General features: G+C 40.4%; 1 protein-coding gene across 1 annotated transcript in view; it reads left to right on the top strand.

Annotated features, from left to right (window-relative positions):
* Positions 1-2020: 2020 nt before the first annotated feature.
* The window catches only part of ARHGAP42 (Rho GTPase activating protein 42), a 161009-nt gene continuing 145287 nt past the window's right edge, over positions 2021-17742 (top strand). The window contains exon 1 of the mRNA XM_026109167.2: positions 2021-2484. Coding sequence (XP_025964952.1) covers positions 2331-2484 — 154 coding nt within the window. The 5' untranslated portion in view covers positions 2021-2330. The remainder of the gene's footprint in view (positions 2485-17742) is intronic.

The following is a 17742-nucleotide window of genomic DNA, read 5'->3' as shown; positions in this document are numbered from 1 at the left end:
GTGCAGCCATAAATGCTAATTAAAGTCATAGGTTTCTATAAACCTTTTCTCTGCCAATGGAAAATAATATAGGGTTGGGTTTGCATCTGATCATATATAGCTTAATGGAACAAAGTTCTTAACTGATCTATCTTCCATAAAAATAAAACTCCTTTTTCTGAGAAAAAGGAAGAGCAGTACATGACAACTAACTGGATTTTTATTTGATATAGTGCGAGCTGGGAAATTTCAGTTCAGTGGAGGAAGATGTGGATTATTTGGAGAAACATATGGAACTGGTTAAAGGGATAATGGTCAGTTATTTGGAGGGAGGATATCGGGCTGGAGGAAAGTTCTTAGTAAACTTTGCTGCATACAGTTTCAGTACTGGTCTCATTAATGTTTCCATTCATGATCTTGATACCAAAAGTAGCAATGTGGTTATGGAACTTCTGAAGATGAGAACATTATAGAGTAAGAAATAAATTATTTTGCTTACCAGAGTAATTTCTTTGAAATAAAATACAACGTACATGTGTTCGGGGCTAACAAAAATTTTTGCTTTACCTTTGGAATCTGCTGGTTGAGAACAGAGGAAAAGAAAGATCTAAGTGGATCCGTGAACCCACAAATGTAATTTGGCAATTCAACAGACACATACAATCTTAGTCAAAGGTGTTTCTAGTACACCGAGGCAGTTAAAGTGCCTGGAACAGAGTCTTGTGTATAAGTTCAATAGCCTGTGATCACGTAAGATGAATTCAAACTTCCAGAGAAATAGACAAGAACTGTCAGAATGAGTAAATAAATTAATGCTTTATGACACAAAACTTTGATTTTATTTAGCTGTCATATGGCAGGCTTAGGGACAACATGACTGCTTTCTATAACTACATCGATGAATAAACATGGTAGACGACAAACTGTTCCCAGGTCCAGGATGCTGCTGAAGGAAGAACAAGTGTGTCTAAAGTGACTGCATGAATATATGCAGGCTGAAAATTAGATTTTTAATAATCCCCAAAAATCTATTTTGGAACATTCTTCCCCATAGACCAACTGGATTTTAAACGGTATCAGTTTACAAATGAGATGAGACGCTCTTGCCTGCAAACACAGGGAAACGAAGTCAACCCCAGAACCCCTTCCAGTCTTGTTTTTTTCATTAGAAAAAGAATTGTGTCAGGCAGCATGTCGATGAGGAGAGGTTTGGGGTCAGTATGGATTCAGATAGCCTTCAATGGGTCCGTTAATAAAAATATCGACAGCTAACTCAGGCATTATCCCGTGGGCAGGAAGTCCCAACCTAGTGAACGCTGAAGATCTTTTTTTTTTCCCCCATAGCAAACTCTGCAGGCCGCACGGTTGGAAATTACAGCCTGTTTTCTGTGTTTCTGGTGTTCGCAGGCATCTATTACAAACGAGCACAGAGAAGCAAGGTTTGACGAGCCGCGCGGTACGAAGCTCAGCAACTGAGCTGGAGAACTGCATCACGTGACAGCTCTGAGCTGGCCCCACCGCCACGCTCAAACTCTGCAAACGTGACAGCTGTGACCGACTTCGCAGCAGGAGAGCCCGGGCAGCTGGCAGAGAGGCCGCATCACCTTCTCCAAGGCCATTTTGGCGAGAGGCAGGCCGCGCTGCGGTGCGTTTGCCCCCGTGGCCCGTCCCGGTGCTCGCTGCTGGCAGAGGCACAGCGGCCCACAGGTGTGCTCAGGGGCAGCTTCCTCCCGAGCAGCGCCTGGCAGCCGCGCTCGCGGCCTCTCCACCTGCGGGGCCAACGCCGCTCAGCCCGGTGCTCCCCGCCGCCTCTGCCTCCCGCCCTCCGCCGCCTGCCCCGGCCCGGCGGTCGCGGCTGCCGCAGCGGCGCGGGCTCGGGCCGCTCCCCGGCCCTCCCGGCCCGCCGTGGCCGCGCTGCCTCCCTCAGGGCCTCCCCCAGCGCCCGGGCGGCGGGAGGGCGAGCGCCTCTCCGCGCCGGGCCCCTGCGCCTGGGCCGCGCCGCGCCGCCGCTCGGGGGCAGCGGGGAGCGGGGGGCGGGCCGCTTCCCCGACGGGAGGGCGCGCGGGGCTGGGAGGCGGCTCCGCGCGGCCGGCTGGCGCCGAGGGGAAGGCAGGGCGGCGAGGGGAAGGCAGGGCGGGCGGGAGGAAGAGCGAGAGCTGCCGGAAGCGGCGGAGCGGCGCTGGCGCTGGGGAGCCCGCGGAGCCCCCGGCAAGCATGTAGTTGGGTGACAGCGGCCGCAGCGCGCCGCCGCCAACGGTTGCCGGCGCGGAGGGGCCGGGTGCCGCCGGCCGGAGCAGGCGGGCGGGAGCCACTCTCGCGCCCCACTTGGCCCTCGGCTCCGCGGCGCTGCCATGGGGCTGCCCACGCTGGAGTTCAGCGACTCCTACTTAGACAGCCCGGACTTCAGGGAGCGCCTGAAGTGCCACGAGATCGAGCTGGAGAGGACGAACAAGTTCATCAAGGAGCTGATCAAGGACGGCAGCCTGCTCATCGGCGCCCTGCGCAGTGAGTGGGGGGCGGCGGCGGCGGGGGCTCCTTTTGTTTCAGTGGGCGCCGGGAAAGGGCTCCCCCGCCCGGCCCTCGGCGGGAAGGGGGCCGTGGCCGCCCCCTCCCGTCGGCGCCCGGCCGGGGGCTTCGTGCGGGGGCGGCGGCGGCGGCGGCGGCGCCGCGGGGCCGCAGCGCAGCCGGGCAGCGGGGTCCCCCCCGGGGGTGGGGGTGTCCGCAGCGAGTGGGCCAGGCAGGGCGCTGCGGGGCATCTGTGCGCGGGGAGTTCCCCCTGTTTTCCTTCTTTATTCTTTTCCCTTTTTCCCAGTCTTGCTGGAATACCTCGGCTTTTCTTTCAGGATCCTCCCAAGGTGAGGCCGGACGCCTTGGCACTTTCCAGGTTGCGCGTGACTTTCTGGGCGCCGGCAGCCTCTCCGCACTCACTGAAGAGTGTAGCCTGGAAGGTGCGAGCTGCCATTGCTCGACTTGGGGCACCCTCCTCGCCCTCAACTGCTGCCACCTCCTTGTCCTGAAGTTACTCTGGAGCTCTTACCTGTTGCCCAGAGCTTTCCTTCGGGGAGACTGGAGGGGTGACATGCAGCTTCTTGCTCACTCACTGTGGAGGGAGATGTTTAAGGAAAACCATAATCTCTTTAAATAGTCCTTAAAAACATTTGCCACATTGACACATCATACTAATTTTTACAGGGTTGAAGGGCAGCAGTACTGCTCGTATAAAAACAGGGAGCAGGTGTTACTGCAAGCGCCTTAGCTCTAGCACCGAACCTAAGTGATGCCAACCCAGAGTCTAAACCCAAAGTTTTGCTTTTCCTTTTCTCCAGTTTCCCTGGAGCAGGAGGTCAAACTGTGAAGTTGTGTTGGCCAGTGTTTGGACTGGACATGAATTGTACGTGTGTGTATGTCTTCACTGTATAGACAGTTTATGTGTAGCATTGCATTCACATAAAAGAGCTACAGCCTTTTTGAGATTTTTCATGCGAGTCTAAATATTTTTGGACATCTCTGTTTTAGGGAATAGATTGGATACAAGGCTTACATTTTATGCGTGCTTACATTAAATTCAGTAAGCTCTTTTACGTTAGCCCATGTTCACAGAGCCTGAGATGATAGTTGATAGAGCAAAACTGCTTGTGGGTATAGCCAAAAGCTTGATGGTACATTTTTCTTTCCAGAGAAAGAAAAAAAAATCGTTTTTTTAGACTTACGTTAGGTTTCCTTTTTACTAAAATGTTTTTTTCCCCCAAACCTAGGACATTTAAGCTTGTTTAAAGTAGTAAAAAGTTTAAGTTGTGAAATTAAGCTAAAAGTTTTCAAGTTTAGCAAAAGCTTAAAATACTACTTCAGACGTGGTTCTATAAGATGGTGTACATGAATAGTCATGGCAGGTTAGGGTAGCCCATGTGAGCTGGTCTTGACCTGGCCTAGCGTTTGCAGCTGACTGCTTTTTGTTCCAGACCAAATCAAGCATGAACAAGACGCTTTCCCCTTAAGTTGTCGGAGGCCACTGTACAATGAGTGGTGTTCTCCAGAAGTAATCTAGGCAGATCCTGAAGTGGGTAATCTCATTATCGTCATAAAGACTACTCGTAAGTCCTTCCTTAGACTTCGTATCCACACGTTTAACAGCTCTGCCCTGCTTTTGAAGGACAGGCAATATTCCTGTCTCAAGTAATTCATACTTATCCTGCAAATTCTCCTGAATTTTAAAACGTTGCAGTTCAGATGTTATTTTGTTTGACATGCTGCTTATCATGTTCAATGCGGAACTTTAAAATGCTGTCTGCAGTAGTGTCCTTAAACCTTCAGAAAATAAGCTCTGCTCTGGTGTAGAAAGAAGCATTTCTCTTCTCCGTGTTCACTTCCAACCCCTTAGTTTTGTGGCCATGCCTTCCAAAGACCACTGCCTGTGACCCTATGTTAGGATAACTGGAGAAATGTCTGTATTTTCTGAATAAAATAGGAATCCCTGCTTTAAACTTTACAGAGTCTGGTGTAGATAGCGCAAGGTGTATCTGTGTGTGTGTTGGCAAGAAGCAGTAGTTTGTTTCCTGAAGAAGAGGACTTCTTGTTTGTTACAGTGCACTCCAACTCAACTTTAAAATGAGTGTAAAATAGGGTCATGCAAGGCCTTTTTTAATCTGAAAATCTAATCAAACAGTGGAGTAAGTAGTTTATTTCAGTGAGGGACTTCTATGATTTGTTCCTTGAAAATGTATTAACCTGCTACAAGCCCTGGAGACCAACAAGCTTTATTTACCGTGGTTTATCTCTTTAGATGATCTAGGATTTTTCATTTACATATCACTTTGGAGGGTCCATTCTGTTAGGGGAAAGATTAAGACTGGTGCAGAGCTTCAGTGGAAATGCATTTTGGGACATATTCTTCCAGATCATTTACAGGAGGGAGAGCGAGTTTGATTTAATGCACTTGGTAAATCCTATCACCTTTTAACTTGTCTAAATGTAAGATATTATGGGAAACTCCAGGATGTGCACGGTTTTTCAGATGGAATTAAACTTTTATATTAGAAGTTCCAAAACATTTGCTATTATCTACAGAAATAACTATAAAAATGTAATGTTTAAAAATATCTAACAAGAGATTCCCCATAAATTAGAGGTAGAACCAATACACTTAATGCAGTATGTAAACACTCTGAAGCTCAGTTGTTGGAGTGGTCCCAGGCTAAGGTCACACTTTATTTTAATGTGGTTCTGCTACATTAATTCTCAAGAATCCTGCTTTCCAAAGTAATTTCTAGGGCCATAATACTGGGCTGTGAAACAGCAGTTGACTTTTGTGAATGCTGTATGTGAGAGCTGATAATGCTAGGATTAAGTCAGATCATTAGCAGCTTTTTCATAACATATTCTTGCTGTGGTTCCTCCTCTTTCTAGGCACGAAAGGCTTCTGGGAGAAGAGCATAGGTTATAGGGTCCAGTTTGGTTAGTTTGCATCACTTTTGTATAGCCATCATGCTTAGTTCAGCCTTGTCCTACAATCCCTGTTCATAGAGACTATGTTTTTTTGGTTTTTGGTTTTTTTTAATGATCCGAGGTACTAGGTACATTGGTCTCCCTTGAAAGGTTCATTGTTATGCGCATAATGGATGTTTCTGTTAGCTTAGAAAGTTCCCTTTCTAGAGAGATTTAACTGATTATGTGTAGGCACAATTAAGTAGGATCAGTAGTACTCTGTGATGCCTCTGGAGGAGCGTTTCTTTAACATTCATTAACTTGTAAGTTGGAAAAAAAAACCCTTTCTAGAATAAACAGTCTCTTTCTGGTACAGCTGGCCTTCTTGATTATTAGGTAACTGTTGATTTGGTAAGTTCTTCCGTCACCTAATTTAATAGATCTTTCAGACATCTGCTTAAAATAGATACGTGCAAATGCTTCACTTAGTACAGCTGGACTCCTGAACCAGAACTGAAATTTTTCCTTCTGGTCGATTCCAGCCCGTTTTCAGTTGAAACATCAAGCCTTTTTTTTCCTGTACTCTTTGTCTGTAGTATACTTGTGTTGATAAAATGTTGATAAACATTTTAAAGCATTCTACTGTGTTATAAACAATAATGAAGAGCTGTGGCATAATATAAAAAACATTTAGGAGATGCCTCTAAGAAAACATAATTACTAGCAATGCTTATTTTTTGTGAGAGTTTTTACTAGCAGAATTAGTACCTGAAGTCCTTCGTTTTATTTTACTGACTATTTAACGCCTTCACAAACAGGCACAAAATGGAAATGCCATTTTTTTTCCACAAGACCTTTTTTTTTTTTTTTTACTAAGTTTTTATATAAATTCCATACAGAAAAGACTTTGTCTCTAAGCTGTTTCCTTCTGTCATAAGCCTAATAGTAAAAGTACAGTGACGAACCTGGCTATATGTGTGGAGGTTAGCTGTCTGGAAAAAAAAAAAAAGGCTAAATTACAACACAAGAACCAGTGATTTTGTTATCTCTCTTGGGAATCTTTTTTCATGTAAAAAAACCTTTGTATCTTTTTCAGAGATGCATTTTCCCAGATAGCTTGGCCTCACATATTTTCATGCGATTGTATCTTTAAAAATGTCTTTTCCAGATTCCAACTAGAGCAGAAGTGAGTTCATTGAAAAATAACTGCTGAAGTTTGGTAACTCCCACTCCCATTCTCTTTCATTAATTTAGATTTTAAGTAAAACCACTGATTCCTCATGCTCCATATGCGATATTATGATGGCAAACATGGAGTTATTAAAGTATAGCTTCCTCTTGAGAGTTTCAGAAATAAAGCACATTGCCTTTGAAAATGGATTGCTTTTAGTTTTTTTGGTTTTTTTTTTTTAAGTTATGTAATACAAAAATGCGAAACTCTTTACCTTTCTGCAGATTGGAAGAGTTTCCAACTAAAAGAAAGTTGAACCTTAGGCATCGTCATTAGTGTTTCAAAGTCAGCTGCCACTTCACTGTTCTGTTATTTCTGGTAGGCATTTGTGTAGTCCTGCTGCTCAGCTCCTACTGCTGATGTTTCACTCAGTTATAGATGTACAGTTATAGCATGAAGTGGTTGGGCAAAGTATTTTCAGTCCATCACATAATGTTTCATTTTGAACCAGGAATCCCCACAAGTGAATTCCCATGCTATTGTTAATGGATATTATTTTAGTGAAGTCCTTGAACAACATTACATGGGTGTTCTTGTGCCTTAATGTTGAAACAGGTGTTCTTGAAAGAAATTTGGCAATTGGATAATGTCAGGTGAACAAAGGAATAATTGAGTTTCACATGTCATTCGAAATGGTGCCTCTACTTTAAGATAATATTGTGCAATTTATTTTAAACTATGAATTTCAGACTTTTAAAGTGTCTTCTGAAAAGGTCATATTTAATCTGTTTATTGATGGTCTAGTTGGCTTTTTGACTACTACGTGCTTCATTTGCTATGAATAAGATAAATGAATTCTATTAATAAGAAACCAACTGCTTCATGAATATTGTCTTTATTACAATGGAAAATATGATGCTGTGGTCACTGAACTTGTACAGCTCTCTTGGGGTTTTGTGGGCAGAAGTACTACAGCAACTTGCAATTTCCTATAATAGTAAATAACTTAGTATCCATACTCTGTGAAAAATACAGAGGATCATTCTGTCCTTCTTTTCACTGAAGTAGTGTTACAGCATTCCCTTTATATGCGTATTTTCCTGTAGTCTCAAAACTCTCATTATAAATACATTCTGAATATGGAGGAATTAGGTATTTTAGGGCTATCATGGGTTTCCTTTGCTGTTAAATGTAGTCTCCTGCTAGTGTCATGTCATGTAATCCCTACTTGTCAAAATCCATTTTAAAAGCAGTTTTTATCCTTACTATTCCTGCTAGCTAGGCTTTTTTAGAACCTTGTTGCTTGGAGGTTTGAGTAACTCATTAAAAATATGTTTAATCTGAAAATTCTAACTTGTTTATACTCATTTTTATTTCACTAAACTCTTCTACACTGTTGTTTACCATAATTTGCCTAGGGAGTAATCGTGTCCTTTCGCTAGCCTGAACAAGCTGTTCTCATCCTCTCGCATGAGAGTTTCTCTGGTTTCTTGGTCCTTTTAATAGTGCTTTTCTAAGCCTTTTTGAATTTATTTTAAACGTTCAGGCAAATAGAAGAAAAAGTAGGGGAAACAGAAGTAAAATAATAGTTACATGCAAGTTTGATCTTTGTTCTTCATAGTCTGAGAGAGCAGCAATTCATTAATTGCAATCTATGTTTGTAATCTTCTCCTGACTATGTAGTGCTGTGAATTCCTCAAATGTATTAGGTAAGGTGAAAAAATTTCAGGATTTTACAAACAGTAGCAGTAAAGTAGATACAGAACTTATGGAAAAGATAGCTTTTCCTTCCTCCATACTAATATGAGATCAAAGTATTATTAGGCAGTAATTTAACCTCCCATTTGCATCCTGTGAAATGCAAAATGGCTTTTGTTAGAAAGATAATATTTTTCACAGTGCCTTATGAACTCTGGGCTATATTATTGTATAGTTTTTCAGATCAGTTGTGGTTATCGACTTAAATCAGTTCTCTGTCCTGAATTATGCAAACTTGTCTTCCACAGGACATGGAAGACTTAAGCAACATGTTACTACGCTGATGTTTTGTTAGTATAATTCAGGCATGGGAAAAGAGTATGGAAATTCTCATGTCTTCAAAAGTCTTATCTTCTTTTAGCTTAATATTCAAAGCAAGGTGCAAGGTGCTGCAGTGTGCTATATGATATATCTAGCTCTATTAATAATGGTATTTAATCTTTGGCAAGTTGCTTAAATGAGAGCCGTCTGCATCAGATGGGCATTGTAGTGTCTGTTTGCAAAAGTACTCCTCTGTTCTCTGAAAGATATAAATGAAAACAGGTATCAGCTATTTGGTTATTTGACTTCTATAAAGAACATTCGAGCCAACTGAACATCCTGAAAGATAAAGCAGGTAAACATAAGAAGACTCACCATGATTTGATCCTGTAGAATTAGAAGTACAAATAAGTCATAAGTCTCTTACTTTAGTTGTTCTTCACCTTCTGTGCTTAGGAAAATCTTTCTCCCTTTGGCTTCCTATCCTTGGGGACACAGCAAGATTTGTTCAGATACCTTTTGCCTCCATTTACAGCACAGATATTCCTAGAGGATCAAATTTAATTTTCCTATCATTTGGTACTGTTTTAGTGATGCTACTCAAAACAAATTCTGCATAATCAATTCTGTTGTTATTTATCTGTGAATTTGAACCTGGTTTTGTGCAGCCACAAGTTGATGTTGTTGTAGAAACGGACGCTGAGCAAGTGACTGACTTAGTTTGCTAGTTAGTGTCCTTTTGCATGAGATGGAAGATGCAGACGGATGGCAATTTAAAGCAGGTCAGTAGAGGTGAGTAGAGCGTGATATTGCTCTTGTCTCCTGGGAGAAAAGCATGTCCCTAATTCAAAAAGAGGTTTCATGGTTGAGCTCCTAGAGAGCTGAAAAGAAGTTCCTTAGAGTGAGATATCTGACTGCATCTTCATGAATTTTCTTGTTTTCTCCCAGCTCATTTAAATGACAGCTTGTTCCTTTGACACCTGTGAACCATATATTTGTACAGCTAACTTCCCATGTATTTCTACTGAGGATCAGGTCATCTAAATTATGCTGATTCCAGTAGTCTAGAGAATGCCTAAAAGAAATAAGAACTGCAGTACCTATATCCCTCTGTATATTTAGGTCTTAGTTATGTTGGGAGGCAAACACTTCTGGAAGGATGATTATTCCTGTCCTGTTCAGTGATGTCAGATGTGGGGATTCAGGATGGTGTATGTTTGAAGGTAGAAAATGTTTAACCTGCTGTGTCACACACAACCTGATGTGTCACACAACAAGCCCCAACCCTCTGTGGGGTGTCTCCCTATAATATTTGGAGACTTTTGACTGAAGCTGTCCTCCTAGGTCATTAAATTTGCTTCCATGGGATATTGGGCACTCATTAATATGTTTCTTCTTTCTGCTGTATGCCACACAGTTAATACATCTTGGAATCAGTCTTTTTCTTTTTCTTTTTTTTTTTTTTTTGCAGTTTTTTCCACTTACGTGTTTTGTCTTCCTCTGCCTAGTAGAATTATCCATTCTCGCATGCCATTCAAACTTAGGAATCTGCAACTTACAGTATTAAAAACAACAAAAAACCCCCCTTGTTCTCAAACTCATCCAATTGTCGATTTTATTGCCCCCCCCTTTTTTTTCTTCTCCATCTTTTCACCACTTTTCCTAAATGATAGTCCAGTGTTCAGTGTTGATAATGCCTCCCTGCTTTGTGTTGGTATCAAAGTCAGGGTGGAGATATTAAGGAGATTTTACTCAATATCAGTCCTTCAATAACATCCAAGAATGACATTTCCCTGGTGGGGCATTTGCAGCAAAGCCTTTTCCCAGTTGCTCCCTTATCTTTATCGCTTCTCTACAAGTTCTCATCGTCTCCACCTTAATAATTAACTTCTGTTGTCTTTGTATCATGTGCTTTACTGTTGGCTAGTTAGATTTGTCCTGGTGTTTTTGCTGGTGGTGGTGTTTTGTTTTTAATATCCATTGCCTTTTCTAAGACAGATATCCCCTGAACTGGTACAGTTTACCTTTAGTAAACATGTGTTGCCTTTTACCCCATTTCCTATTAATTTCCAAGACTTTATTTGTTCTTCCAAAAGTGTTCTAAATAATTGCATGTTTTTAAGGTCAAACTAACGGACCATGCTTGTTGGATTGTTATCTTTGTTTCTTAAATATGGGCATATATTTGCTACCTTATCATAGAAAACTGCTTGATTTGATTGATTTAAAAATCTTGGGTACTTAGTTTATCTTTTCATGTGTTTAGATTTTTAGTGGTATACGGTATACAATATTTGTCCTAACTCCTGTTTGAGTTTGAGCTCTTTACATTTTTCGTATTAATGTGATAGTGTGATTATTTTGCATTTTTGTATGAACTCCTTTGCATGCATTTCTCTTGCTTTTTTCATACTGATAGCATTGAGATTGATGCAAATTGAAGTTCAATATTAATTTTAGTTTTGGATCGTACTTGAATCTTTGGGCTGTGTCTGTTTCTGTGCTATCTTTACTGCTCATTGGCTTTAGTCCTTATTTGTGTTCTCCTTTGACTTTTATAGGCAAAATGTTTTTTTTTTTATTTAGTAAATTTCAACATTGGCTTGCCTTTGGCACAAAATTATCATTTTCCAAGTATGACTGTATTTGCGAAAATACCCTGAATTAGGCTGAAACTATCTTGTGACTGATCAGTGACCCAGCACCACACTGGTGGCTGGCGAAGCTGTTGGAATTCCTGGTTGTCTTAACTTTCAAAGATACACATCCCTGCAGGTATGTTTTGAATATAACATAACCATTTGCTCTGAATATTGATCTCTCTTTCCCCCCCTCAGTTCATGATGCTCTGCTTACATCTCCGTATCATTTCTTCAGATGGTTATTCCGCCGGTTAACCTCGATGTATTTCATACAGTTATTCCTCTTGTAACTAAGGCACAAATGCAAGGTAACTTCTGTTGTACTTTCAGGCTTCCTCCATATACAATCATCTCCAACGTCAAGTTCCCATAATTGCTCAGATTCTGACTTTTTGAAATGTAGAACTTTTGTTACAGACTTTTTGTGTGTGTGTGCTTATTCTTGCATTTAATTTTACACTGAATGAGCATGTGATTACTTAGAGTCAGGGTGTTTTATCAGACACTTTTTTGTCACATTATACGTACATGGGACTTACCTTGCGTAGGCTAAGCCAGTCCCCCACTATGTAACAAAAATACCCATGTAGGAATGAAGAAGCTGTGAGGCTCAGATTTTATCAGGTGAATTGGGATGTGTTTTTCTTTTTTCTGTCCTTCAGAACTGTGGTCCCAGGTGGTGTCTGCTGGTTGTCAGACTATTGCTGTGCAGTAATTTTGAATTCTGCTGAGCTCTCGTCTAGCACCCGAGTGTCTCTGCCATCCTCTGTGAATAGCAGTGAAGAGTAGTTCAGTTGTTCTGTAATTCTCCTAGAATTTCTGACCGAAAGAGATTACTAGAGAGCATGTCTGAAGCCACGTTTTGATGTGTAATTTTAAGCCAGCTCTGCTGCTATACAAGCAAGCAGAACACCCCCAGAGCCAGCCCCTTCCTCTTTTCCCACTTTTAGACCTTGTTCCCACCCCTCGTTTGTCCTCTCAGTGGTACTAGTATTGCTGTTTGTGTAGCTGTGCACTGTACTGGATTAGGGGACTAAACTATTGTCCATCTTTGCTGAGTAATTTTTCATCTCTCCCAGTTGCCTGATCTGGTTCGTTATGCGGCTGTGGGAGTGCTCGTGCTGGGACAGCACAGGGCAGCCTGGGCATGCAGGTTACTCTGGGAGATGGTGGCTTGGGGGAAGAACAGGGGCAGGACTTGAAGTTCTTGGTTGTTGGCAGTGACTGCTTAACTGCACACCAGGCTACAGCCAAAGTTAACGCATGATTTTGCACGGCATGCCTACAGGCCACCTAACAGTGACTATGAAAAACTCTGTTTTTGGAGGAGGGAGATCAGCATAGTTAATCAGCTGAACAGGAGCTTGCAGACTGACAGATGCCAGAAATATCGTGCAATCCCTGCATGTATAAGTTGGAGGTTGTATGAATGTTAGCTATATTTGGTGGGGAGTGTTGTCTGAGTCTGGTCCTGCAGTTCATGTGTAAAGGAGGATGCTGAAATATTGCAGAAGCACTGTGAAGCCTGTCTTTTTGCAACTGCTTAATTCAAAGAGAAAGTTACAGATTTATTTGGATCATGGAACAAAAGTTTGATGGAAAGTTTCTCTGTCCAGCAGACTAAGGCATGTGAAGATTTAAGTGCTGGCTGAACCTGTACAAATTAAGATTAGAAACATGTAACTGTGAAGTTAATAAGACATTTCTTTAGGGTTGTGATGGGCTTTTTATTGCTGGAAACTCTTAAATTGTTTAGATTTTCTTTTTCCAAGATATGAACTGCTCAGTTTTACCTGTTGGACTTGGGGTAGTAAGTCCTGAAATTTCTGTTCAGTGGTAGTTGTGCTTGGTAATCACATTGGTTCTCTCTGGTCTTAGAAGGACATTTTTTCAGGTACTACCCATTACTTGAATGTGTATGTGAAATCTTGATAACTGTGAAGAATTAACCCTCAAAACATCTTCTAATTAATCTAATTGCCCTCAAGTTTTGAAATGCTTTTAAAGGAGGCCTTGAATGGCTCCTTCTGGTACTCACATTACTTAGGGATTATCATTATGTGGTTTAAAACTGAAGTGTTTTACTATAATAACAGTTCTGTGATTTCCCCCCCCCCCCCGCCCCCTTAGTTTTGAATACTAGATTGGCTGGTTTATTTCTGAGTGTTTACATATGCATGTGCAAATGTGCATTAAAACCAGGTCAAACAATTGAAGATGGTAATATTATCTTATTTCCGTATATACAGACACTGAATAAATATGCTCGGTTCAAGTTGCTATGCTACAAGTATGTAAAGATAGCAATTTTGAAAGATTCTTAATGTTAGGAAAACAAGGTTACTAGCTTAGCTTGTTAGTCTATTGAGATATAAATTATCTGAAGTACTTCAAGCATCTTAAAATTCTCATAGTTCATGTACCTATATTGTATAGTCATCTCCGACCATGACTGGGTTAATCTGAAAATAAACAGATAACCACCCCGTAAGTGTGTCTCCAAACAAAGAGTTGTAGGCAGAAATATAAGCTTTATAATTAGACTTCATTGAATTTTCTTACAAATGCAGCCAGTGCGGTTGGCTTTTTGCAGTGTGAGTATAAAGCTGCTGTATCTTCCTGCTGTTCAGGATCCTAAGGTCAAATGTGAAATTCAAAATATTTCGTTTTTTGAAGAGGGGTACGTTTCCTGTTTACATAGTCCATACTTCTTTGTATGATGAGAGACTTCCTGATAAATTACTGCAAGACTTTCAAGTTTGCACTTAAATTTGTCTTTTCTTTTTGCGTAGCTCCTTGAGGACATCGCTGCACCCTAGCTGGTATGATGCAACTCATTTTTCTGTGGAGAAAAAACCTGAGATCATTTATATCTTAGTCTTACTACCTTTCATTTATCCGTAGATTGCAGGTTTGAAGATGGAACCATTAGAGCTGTGTTTAAGTCATTTTTTTAGTGTTTCTTTGTTTAGTTTTTGATTGGGAAGTGAGAAATGGGAGTTTTTCCCCTTTCCCCTTTCTCTTTATCCCCCAAGAGACTGTTTCTAGTTGAGATTTCTGGTCCAATTAAATTTTCCCCCAAGAGACTGTTTCTAGTTGAGATTTCTGGTCCAATTAAATTTAACCCTGAAATTCCCTGGTTATGTAGTCCTAATATCATAATTCACTTCGTTGCTATTTAGTTTTCCTTCAGTTGGTTTCTTTGCTCCCATATAAACTGAAGAACAACTGCTGATTTTTTTTTCTTTTCCTATTCTTGTACATTATTATCTCGTATTTCATAGTACTTCTTCTGTCTAGTGTCTTCTCTGTGCAACTGAAGTACAATAGGTTATATTATTATTTTATTTACATTGCCACAGCATACAGCAATGATTTGATTTATTGTTTTGTTGATTCAGTTCTCGTGCTCTTGTCTGTTAATGCAGCACGTCCCAAGAGTGTCCCAGCTGGGAGTGGTAATCATCCCAGGGTTATAAAAATAACATTGCAGATCACATCTTTTTTTTTTACCAGCTTTCTGACACTTCCTAAATTTCTGAAATCACTCAGCAGTAAAATATGCATTATACTAGCTGTATAATACAATTCTTGTTCTCATTGCCACTCAGAAACATCTTTGATTTGTTTTCCATGAGAAACTACAGTCTCCAATAGACCTTGTGACTTCACGAGTATTTCAGAATAAAGTGTCACTTTGCTTCCTACTTTTGTCAGTTGTCTTGAGGAATCTTTGTGTAGCTCTGTGAACAGTGTGTGACTTGATTTAGCATCAGTCCTGCAATATTTTCTTGAACATTTAATGTACCCAAAGGAATTTCATGATATGAGAAGCATTTCTCTTGTCCTTTCATAAAATAAAAAGGCACTTACCAACGTATTCATACAAATGTAATTAAATATATGAAGACAATGTTAGTCTGCAGAGAGCAGCGACTTAAGTGTGTGTGTCTGTGTGTGTGTGTTGGGGGGATAGTTTTGCTTTCACTTTTTAATTTTCAGCAGAGCAACTGATTCAAATCTTGATTTTTCCCTTCGGGAGGTGGGAGAAGGGCTCAGTGCAGTGAATGGGGATGGGGGCTATGAGGGTCTGAGCCCTTGCGTGTGCGGCGGTGGAGTTTCTGAGTATCAAAGCCCCCATCTGGATTCTTGGCGTATGTAAAAATTACACTAACTGATTGCCCAGTGCTTATTCTCTTCTTGTCTCAAGCACTCATCAATAAAATATGGCTGTGGCTTTGGGGGTTCATCTTCCTTAACTTTTGCCTTAGTCTACATAAGTAGTAATTTTGTATGGCCTGTCTTTTACTGTGTATATTTGTGTTGAGTATTTTGTTAAGGGACCATTAAGTGTTATGGGGAGTTTGACTTCTATGTCAATGTCTATACGTGGCTTTATTTTAAAATGAAGATGTGTATGTATATATAAATGAGTTTAATACTGTCTTTAAAAAGTCGTTTGCATTTGTTTGAGGGTTTTTTTTTGCATTATTTTAAAGTAGGAAGGAGAACTTAAAACACATGATTAGTCTCTAGTACTCTTTTTTTGAGAACATAACAATGAAGGGGTTCAACATTTTTTGTGATGAAGCCAAAGAAATTATTCAGATCTGTAGAGAAATGCAGTTGAACTTTCAAAAAGATATGTTAGGCTCCTTATAATAATACAATTCTAATGCACTACCTTGTTGATATGATAAATTTTGTCATATTGCTTTGTTCATCTTCATTAAAAATATATGTTGTCTATTTAAAGATGGACGTTGAAGCTCCATTAATTCTTTATTCATTCCAATGTAAGTATTTTATTTGTACCTTATTGAAAAAATTAGGAGGAGGAATTTGGGGGGAGGGGGGTCCTATTTTGGAGTTCCAGGGCTACCATGTGGAATTTTGTCTCTCCAACAGCAACCTTCTGATTCTAAAAGGATGTCAAGAATATGGAATTAAAAAAAAAAGAAGTGATAAGACACAACAGTTATTCAATTTCAGCAAAACATGATTGTTTCCCTGTGAAACTAATTAATTCATCCAGTATCCTATTGTTACTGCAATTCAATGTCAGTTTTTTTGAGGCGGTTTTACTTTAGCGATGTGTCATCATCTCTGTAGTTTTGAGGAGAGCTGTGCAGTGTGCCTTCGGCACAGAGCTGGTCAACTGGTAGCCCACGTTAAAGTACTCAGCTTCTAAATTGTGTCAGATGAGAGGATGAGTGCTTGTGGTAGATTTTCACTGAAGTGCCTCTAAATATCCTCAGATAGCCCTTTTTCAGAGATGGGTTTGCCAAACCTGTTTTTGAATCCATCTCTCTTGGTAGGCTCCACAGCATTTTTGGCAGTTTCATGATTTAATTATGCACTGAACGGACAAAACTTCTTCCCTTTCCTCTGCTTGTCTTATACCTGCTGCTTGGCTATTTGATTTGATGATGGTAATTCTGTTCTATGAGAAATAGTAACAGTTGCTTATATGTGTTGTCTGTGCTGTTCTTTTTCTTTTTTTTCCTTTTTTTTTTAAAAAAGACCTTTGTTACATCTTTCTCCATCTTTCTCCTTTCTTGAAAGTTTTCTTCCCAGCTGCTCTGAAAAGTTCTAGTCTAGTTAGTTTCTGCTTTTATAGTACCTGATCTGAACCTCTGATTGTCCTTTGTCAGCCTTCTTTGTGCCTTTTCCATGATCACCGTGTCCTTTCTGAAAGGGACTGAGAGGAAACTTCATGCGATATTCAAGGTTACATATAATCAAATAATGATATTTTCTGGGTCTGTGCTCTCTTGCTCTAATAAGCCTTGATAGTTTTGCCTACTGCTGATCATTGAGTTGACACCTTAAAAGGACTGTCTGCAGTGATTCCAAGATCTTCCCAGAGTATTAAAGCTAATGTAAATCCCATCACTGAGTATAATTAAGGTGATTTTTTTTTTCATTGTGCATTAGTGTGTGCTTTCCAAGTTTTATTTTATTCTGTCTTATTTCCGTGTCATTTAGTATTATGAGATCCTTTTCCTGCTCTCCAATAAAGTAAAACATAAAAGTTGATTACAGACATCTCTGTCAGCAGCAGAATATGTTACTCAGTGTTGACATCCTCTTTCCGACCCAATTTCCTTTTTTTTTTTTTTTTTTTTTAATGACTCTGTAAAATAGTAAGGCTCCTTTTAGGTCCAGAAAGGAATTTTTTTGCAAGAAAGGGAAGTGTCAATAGTGATAATATAAAAACACTAATTTTGAGATGCTTTTGAACTCTATCTGCTTTCACCCCATTCAACTCTCCTTTAGAAAAATAGTAGCTCACAGATGGAAAGTATCATTTTCTTGTCTGTCTTTTTTTTTTTTTTTTTTTCCCCTTTGGTAGCTTAACAAAAGCTGGAGTGTAGGGTGTCTTGATCCTTGTCTGAAAATACTTGAAGAAATAACTTGAGAAAAGTGATTCTGGAGTTGTTCGTCTATGTTGTTTGAGGGATCTGCCTACTCACAACTCATAAGTCTGACAAATTTCTGTTGAACTGA

The sequence above is a fragment of the Dromaius novaehollandiae genome, chromosome 1 (genome assembly GCF_036370855.1).
Source record: "Dromaius novaehollandiae isolate bDroNov1 chromosome 1, bDroNov1.hap1, whole genome shotgun sequence".
Taxonomy (NCBI): domain Eukaryota; kingdom Metazoa; phylum Chordata; class Aves; order Casuariiformes; family Dromaiidae; genus Dromaius; species Dromaius novaehollandiae.
Note: the sequence above shows the minus strand (reverse complement) of the source record. Positions and strands in the feature narration are given on the sequence as shown.